General features: G+C 46.2%; 1 protein-coding gene across 1 annotated transcript in view; it reads right to left on the bottom strand.

Annotated features, from left to right (window-relative positions):
* Positions 1–1,505: 1,505 nt before the first annotated feature.
* The window catches only part of FNTB (farnesyltransferase, CAAX box, beta), a 61,559-nt gene continuing 45,962 nt past the window's right edge, over positions 1,506–17,102 (bottom strand). Inside the window, exons 10-12 of the mRNA XM_006090972.3 lie at positions 10,300–10,411; positions 9,263–9,377; positions 1,506–2,891 (exon numbers count right to left, since the gene is read on the bottom strand). Of these exons, the coding sequence (XP_006091034.1) occupies positions 2,760–2,891; positions 9,263–9,377; positions 10,300–10,411 (359 nt within the window). The 3' untranslated portion in view covers positions 1,506–2,759. The remainder of the gene's footprint in view (positions 2,892–9,262; positions 9,378–10,299; positions 10,412–17,102) is intronic.

Genomic DNA, 17,102 nt, shown 5'->3' with positions numbered 1-17,102 from the left:
TGGATCTTACTAGTCCTGGTCACAATGCCTCAGAAGCCTACAGGCATAAGAACATCCGTTTCCCACCCCAGGCCTTTACCCTTCCCTCTGAGTTGGGATACTAAAGCCACTGGTGAGCCTGGCCGGCGTGGCTCAGTGGTTGAGCATCAACCTATGAACCAAGAGGTCACCAGTTCTATTCCCAGTCAGGGCACATGCCTGGGTTGCAGGCTCTATCCCCAGTAAAGTGCATAGAGGAGGCAGGTGAACGAAGTTTCTCTCTCATTGATGTGTCTATCTCTCTACCCCTCTCCTTTTCTCTCTCTAAAATCAATAAGGACATGGAAAGAGAGAGAGAGAGAGAGAGAGAGAGAGAGAGAGAGAGAGAGCAGTATAGGGATACTGCTGATTGGTCCTGTATTGTTATCTCAGGGCAGTTTGCACTGGCTTATCCATGAGGCTCCCCTTCTGCTCCCAGTAGGATCTGACAGGCTTCCCAACTTACACAGCACTTAACGTGGTTCTGAGATGGATCCAAGGGGGAAGTGAGGCTCATCAGGATATAGAGATCTGTAATGGTTTTATATTTCTTTATTGATGGGGGAATATTTCTTTGGGGTAACCTACCTTGAGTGCTATGCAAGTGCCTTCTACTTAAGGATCCACATGATAAATCTGAGAATTGAACCTCAAGGACCCATTTTGAATGCTGTTCAAGTCAGGAAACCCTCCAGACTCAACTGGGAGCAGAAAGGGAGTCTTATGGGTAGGCCAGTAAGATGCTTATTCTGAGATAAGAATACTAGTAAATGACCCGCTCTTCTGTACTTGGCCAAACTTTACCTACCTCTTGGGATCCAGCTCAAATCCTCGCTCTTCGGTATAAAGCCAGCTCAGACTGAGCAGTCCCTTTTGTCTTCACCACTCCAATTATTACTGCAATTAATCTCAGGATACCTTGGGGCTCTGACTGTAAACAGTCAGCCAGGTATTTCTTCAGCAAAATGGGTTTATTGGGAAACAGCAAGGAATTGCAATCCTGTGCATGCGACCACAGTGAGCCACCTGCAAGTCAAGTTGGCTAACACACAGAGAAAGCTCTTTTATGAAGGGGAAGGAAGTTGGGACGGGCTCTTAGTTTCCCCCTTGCACTTTGTGCACCACGTAGGGCCTGAGAGCTCCCCCTTCTGGTCATTCCCCGCTTTCGGACTCAGGAGCACAGTCCCTGCTTAGAGTCAGGTCAAGGAGACGGACACCCAGACAGACCATGAAACGCAGTGTGCAGAGTCTGGGCGAACCGCACTGCTCCAGGGAACCTGGGAAACAGCTTTCCCCACTCCTGGTTAGGCCCTGCGTCCTCCACTGGAGAAGGCACACGCGGGCGGAACCCACGTCCGACCTGTTTGCGATCACTAACGCACGTGGTGTGGAATCTCCCTCACGGGGAGACATGCTCGAGAGCAGCCTTCTAACACGGCATCCTGAAGGCATTTCCCTGGTACCAGTCACAAATGAGAGACAGCAGAGAAAATGTTATTCTTTTATTACTTCCAGGAGGTAATACATAGTCCAATATGCCAAAGCAATAGGGAATCAGAGGCAGCAAATGGTCAGTTTTTTTAGAAGAACCTCATCTGCCCACCGCCCGTGGCTGCCTACAGGAACGCCCACAGCGACCTGGAGCTTGCTGTGACCGCAGCACTGGACAGATGACCCAACTCGACGCCCCACTGACCAAGAAAAGGTTCCGTGTGAGCAACAGGGGCTGAACACACCAGGTTTACGCGGCGACTGCCTCAGCAGCAGTCAGCTTGTCCAGCACTTGATTTTATTTCTCTGAGCCTGGAGTGGGCAGGATGTGAAGAAATCCTGAGTCAGAAATTAAGGTGAAAGACTTAGTAGTGTTAATACTCTGGATGAGAGAAGACAACACTGTCTTTGAGGAGGGTGGGCTGGGGCTCTGGTGGAAAAAGAGATGGAGACGCGCAGAATGGCCATGGACTGCAGGCGCTGCCTTGAGGTCATCAGAAGGGTTTTCGTGGTACATGATGGGGTGGAGTGAGGGCATGGGCCCGGGGCTGCTTCCTCTGGCACAGAGTTGAATTGGAGGTTCATTTTCCACTCATAATTGGTTTCCCACACCAGGGCTGAAGCAAATCCTGCCCTTGCACCAAGCACCAAGCGTGGCCTTCCAGAGGGGTGTGGCTCAGTTCTCCAGTGTGGAGGGACCCCACTCTTTTCCATTGCAAATGACAGGGAGGGAGGGAAGAGCCTTGGGCTTGTTTTTCTGGAAAATTCATTTTGGTGGGACCCAAAGCCCCTCCCTTGGCATGGAGCAGATTTATTCCCCCATGGGAGGGCACCTTTCTGGCGACTTCATGGTGGCGTGCAAGTGGGAACCGCAGCAGTCGATGCTGTAATACTCATGGACGTCATTTATTTCAATAGGACTGTCCAGGCTGGAGAGCTGGTAGGGAGGGGCTGCTTCCCAGCATGCACTGTTCCCCAACCAACCCTGGCCAGGCCCAAATTGGTTTATATGCTGCATATAAACTTTTGGTTTGTCCGGAGTGAAAATAATTTTTTTTTTAAACCATGCCACTGTGTTCTCCAAACCCAGAGCCACTGGTTTTGTTCTGGTTGACAAAGAAGGGCAGTCACAGCTCCAGAGCGGCCAAGGCTTGTGCAGCACAGAACGCAGTATTACCGAGACGTATAAACCTTGGTCTGCACAGGTGAGCACTGACTGCGGTGAACACGGAGACTCGGGACTGTGTCCTCTAGTCGGTGGAAGGCTCTGCTGTGGTCTCATCCTCACGCTCCTCAAAGCCTGGGACCGGCTTCTGCAGAAAGTGCATGGTGGCCTGGATCACCTTGTCTGGTCCAATGTTGTACACGGGGTGAGTGGGCTGCTGCAAAGAGAAGAACAGATGCTAATTAATCGTCCTTGAAAATCTGGCCCATTAAACGCACTTGTAAGAATTTAGCATAAGGCCCTGGCCGTGTGGCGGTTGGCAGAGTGTCATCCCATGCACCAAAGGGTTGCCAGTTTGATTCCCGGTAAGGGCACATGCCCAGGTTGTGTGTTTGGTCCCTGTTCAGGGTGCATGTGGGAGGCAACCGATTGATGTTTCTCTCTCCCTCTTCCTTCCCCTCTCTCTATAAATCAATAAAAAAAATTTTTTAAATGTATCATAAGTAATCATCAGAGATACACACAGAGATTTATCACACAAAGCCAATGTTCAACAACAGGGTACTGATAAAAACATTTCATGGTACATGGGACACAAAGGAATATTATATAGCCAGTAAGAAACATGCTTTCAAATATTTAATGATATGGGCAACTGCTTATAAATATTAAGTGGGGGAAATAGTATACACAATATTACTCCAAACTTACTTTTTGAAAATTTGTAATTTTGAGTTACAGTATGTGCAACTCAAGGGAAGGATATTTTAGGTACACCACCTAGAAAAATGCCATTTTTTCTGAAAAATGTTTTATAAATCTTTTATGTTTATATTGTAATTTAAAAGGTGCAGTTAAAAAATAAAAATGTATAACAATAAAAATGTGTTTGTAGCTGTGATATATATAGACAGGCAAAAATTAGGCATATACCAAAATAGGAAGAGTGATATAGTGATATAATTGTTTTAAATTTTCTTATTTAAACTTTTATATATATTCTAATTAAAATAATGAACATGAATTTACATTTATAATAAAGAACCACAACCCTATTTCACAGTAAAGGTGACAGGCCATCTACATTATATAAGGCCAGGGGCCATCATGACCTAAACGACCAGACGGACAACCAGTCACCAGGAAGTACATGGAACACCTCTAGGTCCCTCCCCCATGGCCCATAGGTTCTTATCAGCAAGGCTGACGGCCAGTGGGTGGGCAGGGCAGCAGGGGGTGGGCAGGGCGAGGCGGGCACAGTGAGGTCGTTAGCCTCTGGCCAGGGGCTGGGCCCGAGGCCTAACAACCTCACCACTGCCATGGCAGCTGCAGATCAGGCCCAGAGAGAGGCCCAGAGAGAGAGAGGCAGGGCCTGATCCACAGCTGGGGTGTCTGCTGGTGAGGCCCCGAGAGAGAGAGAGGCAGGGTCTGATCAGCAGCCGCTGCAGCTGCTGGCGAGGCCCGGAGAGAGAGAGAGGCAAGGCCTGATCTGCAGCTGTCACAGCAGCTGTGGATCAGGCCCTGAGATGCTGACTGGTATAGAAACTGACCAATCAGAACCAAATCTGGGTGAACTGCAAGGAGCCAATGGCTGCCAGAGACGGAGCTTTTGACACTGACTGGCATAGAAACCGACCAATCAGAACCTAATCTGGGTGAACTGCAAAGGCAGAACCTAAGGTGGGGGCTGAGGAAGGGTTTTAAGGGCAATAGCTGTTTGGTGTAAGGTGTAAGAAAGTGGTTCAATTTTTAATAACCGATTTGGCAGTATAGTGCATATGGCTGGCTATCAGTCCAGATATAGTGATTATGTATTTTTGTCTGCTAAGAGCATCTCCTCCTGCTGAAAAAGGCTTCCTTCCCCCCGCCCCCCCCCCCCCCACACACACAATTTAAGCAATCCTATCCTATATAATCTATACCAGGGGTCCTCAAACTTTTTAAACAGGGGGCCAGTTCACTGTCCCTCAGACCGTTTGAGGGCCGGACTATAGTTTAAAAAAAAACTATGAACAAATTCCTATGCACACTGCACATATCTTATTTTGAAGTAAAAAAACAAAACGGGAACAAAAACAATATTTGTATTTGCATGTGGCCCGCGGGCCGTAGTTTGAGGATCCCTGATCTATACTAATAAAAGGGTAATATGCTAATTAGACCGGGTCAACCGGACATCTTCTGGATGTCCAACTTCCTTCCGAACAAAGCCATGGTGGTGGGGGCCGAGGCAGAGGCAGTTAGGGGTGATCAGGCCAGCAGGAGGGGTGAAATCAGGCAGGCAGGAGAGGGTAGTTGGGGGTGAGATCAGGCCGGCAGGGGAGGGCAGTTGGGGACAACCAGGCCAGCAGGGGAGAGCAGTTGGAGGCAATCAGGCCAGCAGGGGAGCAATTAGGGGTGATCAGGCAGGCAGGCAGAGGTGGTTAGGGGGAATCAGGCAGGCAGGCCGAGTGGTTAGGGGCAATCAGGCAGGCAGGCAGGTGAGCAGTTAGAAGCCAGCAGTCCCAGATTGTGAGAGGGATGTCCGACTGCCGGTTTAGGCTCAATCCCACAGGGGGTCCCCATTTGGAGAGGGTGAAGGCTGGGCTGAGGGACCCGCCCCTGCACGAATTTTGTGCACTGGGCCTCTAGTATTTAAATACTTTTGTATTCTACTACATCACAGAAACTTTAGGTCTGTGACAGGGCACAAGCCTCGGTCAGTATTAAGGACTTTCTTCCCCTCTGAGAGAATGAAGAAGGGGTCATAATTGCAGGAGAGATTTTACAACTTTTAAGACAATACTATGAGCAAGTTCATGTCAAATGTATAAAACTTCAGATAAGGTGAATAAATTTATAAAAAATAAATTTTCAAAACCAACTTAAGAAGAATTTCTTTAAAACCTATATTCAGTTTGGCTCACTGAATAGAGTGTTGGCCTGGGGACTGAAGGGTCCCAGGTTCAATTCCGGTCAAGGGCATGTACCTTGGTTGCAGGCACATCCCCAGTAGGGGGTGTGCAGGAGGCAGCTGATCGATGCTTCTCTCTCATTGATGTTTCTAACTCTCTATCCCTCTCCCTTCTTCTCTGTAAAAAATCAATAAAATATATTTTTTTAAAAATAAAACCTGTATGAAATAAATCTATAATAACAAGCTTATTCTGCTACCATCATTCCTCACCTCACCTTACCTCACCTCCCAAAATACAGGCCTAGATGGTTTCTCAGGCAAGTGTTATCAAACCTAGAAGAAACAGAAAATCTCTAACCTATACCAACTTTTTCAAAGACTGAAGAAAGGGGTTGGGGAGAGATACCCATCTAATTTTATGAGTCTATAATATTATCCTGAAACAAACTGGAAAACAACAACAAAACAAAAATTTAGATCAAGTTTATTAACATACATGCAAAAAGTCCTAAATAAAAATACTAGCCAAAAAACATTAGCAAACTGTGTATGTATTAAACAAACATACACACACACTCATACGCCACTATGACTAAGAAGGGCTTACCTGAGAATGTAAGATGAACATCAGAATATTTATTAAGTAAGCATATCATATTAGATTAAAGGAGAAAAAACAGGTGCAGAAAAAGCACTCAATAAAATGTAACACTAAGGAACAAAAACAACCTAGCAAACCAGGAATAGAGAGGGACATCCTGAACCTGATATGAAGTATTTACTAGTATCAAAACCCCACAGCAAGCATCCCGCTTACTGATGAAATTAGAGAAACCGTCCCAGCACAGTCAGAAGCGAGACAGGAACAGCCTCTATTACTACCTCCAGTCAACACCCTTGAGGGGTTGTAGCCAACACCAGAAGGCAAGAACAAGAAATAAAATTCTTAAGAATCAGAAAGGAAAAGGCAAAACCTATTTGAAGATGACATTATTCTCTAAATAGGAAATACAAAAGATTCTATAGATAAACTATTACAACTATTAAGAAAGGTTAGCAAGGTTGCTGTATACAAAATTAAAATATCAATATCAATAGCATTTCTACACATTAGTAACAACCAATTACAAAATATAATGGGGGAAAAATATTCCGGTCACAATAGATACAAAAACTATAAATTTCTTAGACATATATCTAACAGAAGATATGCTAGTTCTTTATGGAGAAAGTGATAAAAGACATTGAAGGACATGGTTATGTTCACAAACAGGAAGCCTTAATAATGAGACATCATGTTCTCCCATTAATCTTAAATTCAATGCAATGCCAATAAAAATTCCATTAGATGTTTTTTGTGGAATTTGAGAAGCTGATTCTATATTCACAGGAAGAAGCTAAAATGAAAAAATAGCCAAGACAACTTTAAAGAAAAGGAACAAGGTGGATGGGACGTGCCTACCTGCACATAAGATTTGCTTAAGACAGTGCAGATAGACAAACAGACCAGAGGGACCCAACAGTGTCTGGAAACAGTCACCTCATATACAGAAATTGAGCATATGACACACGTAATGCGCATCAGTAGGAAAGGTTATGAACTTCAATAAATGGTGCTGGTCAATTGGTTATCCATATGGAAAAAAGATAACATTATATCCAACCCTCACCACAGACAGAAATGAATTCCAAGAGAATTAAAAATCTAGATGGGAAAAGCAAAAGTTTAAACTGTCTAGAAGGAAATATATTTATGACCTCAGCATAGGAAAAAATTTCTTAGGTAACCACCTACCCCCCCCTCCCCAAAAAGAAACCTCAAAAACCAAAAAGGCAAATAAAATTGTTCCCTTTAAAATTTAAATCATCTATTCAACACAAAACACCAAAAACAAAGTGAAAAGGCAAGTCACAAACTGGAAGAGATTCACCACACACACACCACTGATACAGGATCAGTGTCAGGAACATACTGACATGTATGAGAGAACTCCTACAAATATGTAAGAAAGGGTAAACAGTTAAAGTTACAAATCAGGAAGAAAAGAATGAGCAAAGGATATGAGCTGGCAGGCAATTCACAGAAGACATAACAACAAAAAGACATAACATTTGAAAGGATGCTCAACCTCACTGGTAACCAGGGAAATGCAAAACGAAACTATCAAACTGGCAGAGAGGAAGAGCTGACTGGGGCAGCTCTGTGCCCTGTGAGTGTGAAACAGCACAGGCACGTGGGAAGGCCATTGCCATCCATGAAGGTGGGGTGTGGATTTCTTCACCCCAGCAAGTCTCTCCTAGAAAAACTCTGACATCACAATGTCCACTGTGACACTGTCATTGCAGAAACTGAAACCAACTCGATGTTAACCAACAGGAGACTAGGAAAATAAGTTGGGATACATGTATACAGGGGAAGATCGTATAGTCATTAACATGATTAAACTAGAGCAACACATATGAACACAGAAAAACTCAACAGTATAACTAAAGGTCGGTGAGAAAAGCAATGCAGAGGAAGTGGCTCAGTAGATCTATATACATAAAAGCCTAAGCAACCATTAAGACCGAATGACCAAATGATGGGTCAACTATGACGCGCACTGACCACCAGGGGGCAGACACTCAACACAGGAGCTGCCCCCTGGTGGTCAGTGCACTCCCACTCCCTCTTGGGGTGGGCCAACCTCCTGCAACCCCCTCTCCCCCGGTCAGCTGGCCCTGATTGCCCTTCCCCCCACTCCAGCTGGCCAGCCCCGATCACCCTAATAGGGACTGGGTGAGACAGCACCAATCGGCCCCGACCACTGGCCAGGCCAAGGGACCCCACCCATGCATGAATTCCTGCACAGGATCTCTGGTACTGTTATAAAAGTCTGAAAACATACAAGACAACTCTCTCTACATTATTTATAGGATCATGCATTTGAAGTAACAGCACAAAAACACCTGCAGGCACGATAAAGGTCAAATTTAGGACTGGGTTACGCTGAGAAGGGGGAAGGAAGAAAAATGGAAGAGGGTTGCATAGGAGGCAAATATGGGAAAATGTTAAGACTTGAAAAAGCTAGTGGCTGTCACTCTGATTTCATCCATCTACTGGCCATCTGTGCTGCTTCTGTTGGAAACATCTCCTGACAATCCTGCGACCAGGCTGCTCCAGGGCTGGCTGTGGTGCTGAACATCCTGCCCGCATGAGGCTGACAGTTTCGAGGGCAGCAGACAAAAGCAAATTAAACACACTATGAAGGGCACAACAAGGCGTGTGGCAGAGCATTCTGGGCGATCTCATTTCCAGCTGGTGGGCTGGGAAGGCTTCCCCGGGAGACAAGGCACGCAGCTGAGAGCTCTGGAAACACCAGAAACACCGCCAGCCACACAGTGAGGGCCGGGGCAGAACCCCTGGCCTCTGAGAAGCTCCTCAGAGAGGAAACTAGTGATAAACGGCCCAGGTCCTACCTAGACTCTGGGATAGAGGCACAAAACTGGCGCAGATTGGAGCCCCCACCTAGAACTTCCAGGTGTGTTTCCTCCACAGCCACATCCTCCCCCATGGGCTGTCAGCACAGGAGGGTGGTGACCGCCACCCACCGGCCTCCGCACAGGAGACAGGCGGAGCCAGTTCTGCAGCAGGAGCGTGGCTGCTCTCTGGGCGGCCGTCCTGGGGGCCCTGTGGGGAAGGGGTGCCTTACCAGAGCGTTCTCGGGCACCCCCAGGACCACGTCGTGCAGCATGGCTCCACTGCCGAAGTGCTGGGCTATGGACAGGCCGCTCAGGCAGTAGCAGGTGTGGTAGAAGTCCCGCGACCTGCAAGGACAGGGCAGCTCTGAGCAGGTGCCCCTCCGCTCCCCACGGCCCCACCCCCGCCCCCCAGCACAGCCTTCAACAAAGCGACCACAGGCTCAGAGGCCAGGCGCTCGCAGCCCCGCCCTGTCCTCCTCAGCAGCTCCAGGAAGCCCGGCTTCCCCAGAGGCCCTTTGAAAGCCCATCCTCAGCTCTGCCAGATACAGGCGCTGTCATCCTAGAGCCAGTCCCTCCCGCTGCCTTCCAGAAAGGGGTCCTCTGGGCAGTGCTGGTGCTGAGTTAATATATTTCTCAAAAAACAAACAAAAACACCAAAATGTCTAGAAACAGGCCAAATTTTTCACAATAAATTGCTGAGGACCGGCCTTCAGCTGGGCCTTCCCCTGGGTGCTGACAGCAGCAGCGGTGGGTGTGTGTGTGTGTGTGTGTGTGTGTGTGTTGGAGGGGGAGGGGGAGGGAGAGAGCACATTTGGCAGGTGAGAAGCAAAGGGAACAGAACTTATCTGATTTCCCTTTTTCTTTTATTTGGCACCCAAAGCTATCCTGTAATAGTTGTGATTATATCTGTTTACGATACTCAAGGGTTTTAAAATTCTGTATCCTATTCTATTTAAATCAGTTTGGTTAAAAGAAAAAGAAAAAAAAGAGGAAAGAAAAGCTACCAACCCAGCAATCTGTTTGCCTGTCTGGAGAGGGAAGTGCATGTAAACTGGGGGGAAGGGTGGGCACGGGAGGTGCCAGGATTGACGGCACTCAAAGGAGGCTCCGGAGTTGGGGTGCTTCTCCCCACGCCACACCAGCAGCTGGATGGGAAGGGAACCCGGGCTTTTGAAGGTGGGCACCTGCTGCCGTCTGGCTCTGAGGAGGCCTGAGGTCCACACCGCTGTCCCCTCTCCAGCCCGCCTCCCGGAGGGCAGGCACTCACTTGCCAGGCTTGTCCAGAAGGCCCCCCGCGGGGCACTGGCAGCACATGAGGATGTACTCCTGCAGCGCCTGCTGATGGAACATCCAGTGGCTCATGCTCAGGGCGGGGTCACCTGCAGGAAGGCAAAGGGTCAGTGTGGCCCGGCCTGTCTGAAGCCCAGCACAGTACCCATCACTTCTTCACATTTTATTACCCAATGGGAACAGTCAAGGTTTCCCTCGATTCTTCTTGGACTACTGTTGAAATTACAATCTCGGGACACTTGATATCTTCACCCAAGTCCCATAACACGTTCCTTCCCCTGGACCTTGACATGAGTCCAAGAGCAGCAGTGCAGAGTGGCTTTTGCTTTGCTTCAAGTCACCCACTACCTAGGTCCTAGGACGACCGTCTTCAGCCACATCCGTAGCAGACAAAGCTGAGCTGGGAGCTCGGCTTTCCAGGCTGACCTGTTACTGCTCCTGACTTGGCCCACTCCTCCTCAGTCTGGGCTTTGAAGGCACTTCCTCTAGCTCAGTGGTTCTCAACCTTGGCTGCACATTACAATCACCTGGGAATCCTTTTAAAATCCTGATTTCTGGGCCTCATCCTCCGGAAATTCTGTTTCTTTGTTACGGGGTGGGGCCACAACATTACTAACAAAGAAACAGAATTTCCAGAGGATGAGGCCCAGAAATCAGGATGTTAAAAAGATTCCCAGGTGATTCTAATGTGCAGCCAAGGTTGAGAACCACTGCTCTAGCTCATCTCGGAAACTTGTTAACCAGACTCTAATTAGCTAAGAGAACTCTTAACAGGAGTGATAATGTCTGCATGTTCTACTTTTCTAAGCCTGAATTTAATCTATCTCCAAAGGGAATTCTCCAACTTTACTCTTGGCTCAAAAACGTTCCTGAGAAGCGTTGCTAGGAACTGCCCTCCTGTATCATGTAACATGGTAGCCCGAGTAGAAACGGGCAATTGTGCTAATAATACTAAAGTACTGCGCTTCTTCACTCTAAAGTTCTATCAGTATGATCAGAGAATTCTGTGGGCCACATGGTAATCAGGTGGGGAGGAGGGACAAATCACCGAGAGATAGATGTGGGTGGAAACATTTACATGGGGTTGATTTTCTTAAAAATACACATATAGGCCCTGGCTGGCATGGCTCAGTAGGTTGGGCACCATCCGGTGCATCAAAAGGTTGTGGCCCGGTTGGGGTGCATGTGGGAGGCAACCGATCAATGTTTCTCTCTCACATTGTTCTCTCTCTCTCCCTTCCCCTCTCTCTAAAATCAATGAAAAATGTCCTCAAGTGAGGATAAAAAATATAAAGTAAAAACAGCTTTAAAAAATACACATATAAGATGTTCATTAAGTCCTTGGTCAATTTTATACTTTGATACCTGGGCTTCAAAGATAGCAAACAATCTGTAAACGGCAATTGAAAGCCATTTTTTCTTTGTTTCTAAGCAATTTTCTATATAGTTATTATACTAGTAGTGACCCGGTGCATGGATTCCTGCACATTGAAAAGAAATTAATTAGAAGGTGGCCGGCAGGGCAGGACTGGGTGAGACCGGCCAGATATGCCCTGGAGCCAACCCCCCACGGTCCCTCCCCAGCATCTGCAGAGTGAGAGGGGTCCCTGCAGCAGGTGGGGTCCCTCAGCCTGGCCTGCGGGGATCAGGGCCGAAATTGGCCCTCCAACATCTCCCGAGGGGTCCCGGAGTGCGAGAGGGCGCTCTGCAAAGTTGCTGTTATACAGGGTATGGAGCGCAAATGCAAGTGTGCAGTAAACCAGATTCAGGGTCAACAGTGCCCCAACAACAACATAACCCACGGCCGAAGGTGGAATCACATGACCCTGCGAGGAATCATGCTTCTTCCTCTCAGGTTTTGGGGTGCGTCACCCAAGAACCGCTGCTGCCAAGTCACTGCAGCTTGGCAGCTCCTGCATTGAGCGTCTGCCCCTCGGTGGTCAGTGCGCATCATAACGACTGGTCGGACACTTAGCATATTAGCCTTTTACATCTATAGATTATATCTTAAGTTTTTCATTTAACACTATAGATATAAACTTTCCTGTTCTACTACATAATCTTCATAACCATCATTCTGAAGAGCTATGTAGCATTTCATTAAGTGGATGCACATGGTAACTGTATTAATATAGACAGTGGGCCAAAACTTTCATATATATGAGCATAGAATCTTCTATGATAAAAATTTGTCAATGTTATATACTGCAATACAGTAAATGCAGTATATAAGAGAGAGTGTGTAAGCAAAATATTTAATTGTGGGACATATATATGTATACCAGTGATTCCCAAAGTGGGCGCTACCGCCCCCTGGTGGGCGCTGCAGCGATCCAGGGGGGCGGTGATGGCCACAGGTGCATTTGTTTTAACTTTTTTTGTATTACCTTTCTATTCTGAGTTCAATAAATAGTTTCATAATTTCAAACTTCAATGTTTCTAATTTACACCTTTCTTTACTATATTTTACGAAAAAGGTAGAAACATTAATACATATATCTTTCTGTTTAATTGCTATTAAAATTTAAAAAAATTTAATTTCCAGGGGGCGCTGAGTAATATTTTTTCTGGAAAGGGGGCGGTAGGCCAAATAAGTTTGGGAACCACTGATGTATACCATATAATATACACACACACACATACACACACACACACACACACACATACATATGTTTACAAATTTCTGAAATGAGCGAGGAAGAGATGGGGCAGCTGGAAAGTGATCACTGTTTCCTGGTTTGAGCACTCAATGTGGTGCAGTGGACATTTGAGGGTCATGTACAAACACCATCCATCTTCAACACCTGAGTCATGCTCGGTCCCTGAGATGCTCACTCTGGAGAGGCACATAGGAACTGAGCCCAGCAGCAGGAGAGAGCTCTGAGGCCCCCCTCAGGCTCGCTCAGCGTAGCGCATGCTCACTGAATCCCTCGCACTACTTTAATTACTCCCCTTTCTTCTTTCCCCACCTATGAGCACAGCTGACTTTGTAGAAGATACAGACATCTATGAAGGGACTTCACCTTATCTCCTTTTCCTTATTTCCAATGTTTTCCAGTTCCTTGCAAAATTACTAAAAAATGCTGCAATACACATCTTTGTGAGGCTTCTCTGTGTTAGAATTACTTTCTTCCAACAGATTGACAGGAGTGGAATTATTCAGGTAAAGGGAATAACATTTTTAAGGCTTTTAATAGATACTGATAAACTGCTTTAAAATTTTATATAGCCACCAGCAAAATTTAAGATGTTCCTGTACTACCTCCAGCATTGATTACTTAAAAAATTCTCAGTATTTAAAATGTTAAAAAGAAACAGTACCTGATCATTTGTTTTGATTTACATGCCTTTGGTTACTAATTAGAGTGAAATTGTCCCATGACTTTTATTTACTCGTTGTATTTCTTTTTGAGAGTGTCTGTTGGTCCTTTGTCTTCTGAGGTCCAAGAATCTATTTTACCAATCTAGCTTTCCATTATATTTATCCTTTGCCTGTATCATATGCTACACATATTTCCCCTTTTGTTTGGTTACATGGGTTTTAAAGAAAGAAAAAAAATATATACTACTAGTATATATTACACATATTCTGTAATCACACTGTTGATTTTGCCTTTGTAATTTCTTCTTTAAAGAAGCATATTTAATGGGTACAGGGATTCTGGGGGGGGGAGGGGTGATAAAAACGCTAACACTGATTATGGTGATGGCTGCACAACTCTATATATACACTAAAAACCATTAAATTGTGTGCTTTAAATGGGTGAATTGTATGGCATGTGAATTATGTCTCAAGAAAGCTATTATTTTAAAATGCATATTTATTAAACTTTAGGATAATAGCGTTAAGCATCTGTATAAAATATACCTTTATTTCATATCCTATATGAAATAAAAGGCTGTTATTATAAGGTAAATGATAACCTATCACAAAAATTAGAATCTGGAAAGAAAATGCTATGTTTACTGTCGGACAGATTACAGAGTGCTTCGGTTACCTCCCACACGACTGAAGTCTGAGAGCTCCAAGTTCATAACCTCGACAAGCAGCTTCCAGAGAACTTGAATTTGCACACCGCACACGGAATCATCGTGAGATGAAGGGAGATATGATTACAGGGTGACACTGTGCACTGGAGTCAGCTTTTAAATCCTTCATGCCTCTCCCTGAAATTACAGATCCTCCTTATCATGCCATTTTGCATTCCAAAGGTTCCTTTTATCTAAGAAATGAAAAGTTCCTCCAAACAGTAAGTGACAGGTGCGGCCACATGTAGCTTAATTTCACAGGTGGCCAAACACAGGCTCGGGGCATGTCCCCAAGAACAAACAAGCAACGAGGAACCAATCTGGACAGAAACTCACAGGCCTGCTGCTTTCCTATTCCTCCAACTATTCCAAATAATTCACTAATTTAGTCAGTATTTGATATTTTTAAGACACCAATAACTCATGCTTCTACTCAAACACTGTCTTCTACACGCCTTAGGCATCCACCCCCAGGAACTACTGACGGCCACTCGCAGAGTCAGGGTCCAGCTTGGGTTCATGTGCTGACCTATGTCGATCCCTGTTTATCTTTTTAGTTAGCAATAGGATCACCACCTTTTAAACGTGTATTTATTCATCTACTAAAAGTAGCAATGCACACAATAAAAAACAAAAAACAAACGGAGGGGGAGGGGAGGGCAGAGTATAGTACAGAGGGCAAATTTAAGAAGGAAGTGCTGTCCTCCTCCCCCTTTACCCCCCGCCCTTCCTCCCCTCTCCCAGAGGCCCCCACTGTTAAAGGGGCTTTGTGCCCGAGTCTAGGAAAGGCTGTGTGGATGCCGGCCTGTGTGCACACGGACTGCTCCAGGCCTGGCCTTTCGCACTTTGGGCTGTGTCCTGGAGAGCTTTCCACATCATTGTATGCAGCACTGCATGGAGGGATCATAATTTATTTAACGGCTGACCTTTTGTTGGGCAGTGGGTTGTTTTCTATTAAAACTCCACTTCAGTACACATCTTTGGTCACATCACTGCAGGTAAATTCCTGACAGTGCACATGCAGGGTTCAAATAATTTAAACAGATGCCTCCAAACCACCCTCCAAAAAATGATGCACGTATTTCCACCCCAACTAATAGTACAAACGTGCATTTTCCACACTTTCCCCTACAGAGAGTATCAAGGTTTCTAATCTGTCAGTCTGATAGCAAAAAACGAATAGTGCCCCACTGTTTCTGTTTGCAGTTTATTGCCTTTGCCTTTTCGTGTGATTGATGGCCATCCGTGGTGGTAACCGAGCAGAGCTCTGACACCTTCGTAGGTGTCAATCAGGGATTTATAAAGCAAGTCGCTTACCCTCGATGTATTGTTTCCTCATCTGTAAAATGGGAATAACAATAGCACCTATTGCAAAAGGCTGTTTTGAGGGTCAAATGAGGAAATCTATGTGAAAGACTCAGCTCAGTCCCTGGCTGATGGTGAGTGCTTGGTGAGTCTCAGCTGCCAGCAGCAGCAGCAGTTGTAGAAGTAATAATAACAGCAGTTCTTCTTTTTCTTTTTTTAACTTTTTTTCCATCACCATTTACCACCCCCCTTCCCCCTCCTACCTCCACCCACCCCTCCCACCACACTGTTGCCCGAGTCCGTGAGTTCTGTCTCTGTCCGTCCCGAACCTGCCTGTTCAGAGCCCGTGCCTGTTTTTCGCCTGGGTTGTTTCGCTGTTCCCTGTTGACCCAGATGACTTTCTCAAATTAAAGACATGAGCCCTTCATGGTTTGTCACAAATATGTTCCCCACCTTGCTACTTGTTTTGTTTATGTAATTTCCCTTCTTTTGTAAAATAACTTCTGTTGGTTTTCTTTATATAGAAATACAAAGTCATTGTAGAAAAATTGGAAAATAAAAATAAAAAAAGAAAGAAAACGAACATCACCTGCCATTTCACAACCCAGATCTCTCCCATGAGTTTTTTGGAGTCAGCTCTCCGCGGAAACTGGAATTCCATGCAGAATGCTCTAAGCCTAGTTCTGATCACAGTCTATTCTAAATAAGTTTCCCCACTGCAACTCCTTTTGACTCCCAACGTCAGCATTTGGCCCACCGTTCAAAACACTCCCCTTCTTCCCAGACCCGCCTGGCCCAAGCCCACTGTTTCTGAGGATCGCGAGTGTCAAGTGTCGGCCCAACACGGGCCTTCTCCCAGGCATGAAGAAAGCTGGGAGCACCAAGATTCCCAGGCAACCTTTCCACGGGCAAAGCTTTGGGTGTGACTCGTCCTCCAGAGCTGGTGCTACAATAAACAAAATGTCAACCGGGGCCCCCCTTGAAGACTTTGGCACGTGGTGCTCCTGTTACAGCTCTCTCCGCATTTTCCTGGCAACTGCAGGGCGACTGCGTCTCACCCCTGCCAGGGACAGGTTTGTGCAAGGCTGGCGGTTTTACCAGGGGCTCGGTCTCACCAGTTCCAATAAAAAGTTCACTAAAACCCCGTGTTATTTCTGGACTCTAGGCGAATTCCCAACCCGCGCCCCCCCTCCCCCCACCCCACACACACACACACTGTAGTGGTCAGGCCAGAGTCAGGGGATTGGTAGGTCTACGGCCCTGAGACCGGAAGCCCAGGGGCCCCAGGCCAAGCATCTCAGGACAGACCGAGACAAAGCGAATGGGAGGGCAGGACAGAGGCCCCGCTTACTTCAATTCAGTCTCAAAAGTGCCGCAACTCAAGTGAAATTAAGAAACTAAAGAAAGGGGCTCCGAAAGAACAGCCAAACAAGGAGAGAACGTGTG

This window comes from Myotis lucifugus, unplaced genomic scaffold (genome assembly GCF_000147115.1).
Source record: "Myotis lucifugus unplaced genomic scaffold, Myoluc2.0 scaffold_85, whole genome shotgun sequence".
NCBI lineage: Eukaryota > Metazoa > Chordata > Mammalia > Chiroptera > Vespertilionidae > Myotis > Myotis lucifugus.
The sequence above is the reverse complement of the archived record's forward strand: the minus strand, read 5'-3'. Positions and strand labels throughout refer to the sequence as shown.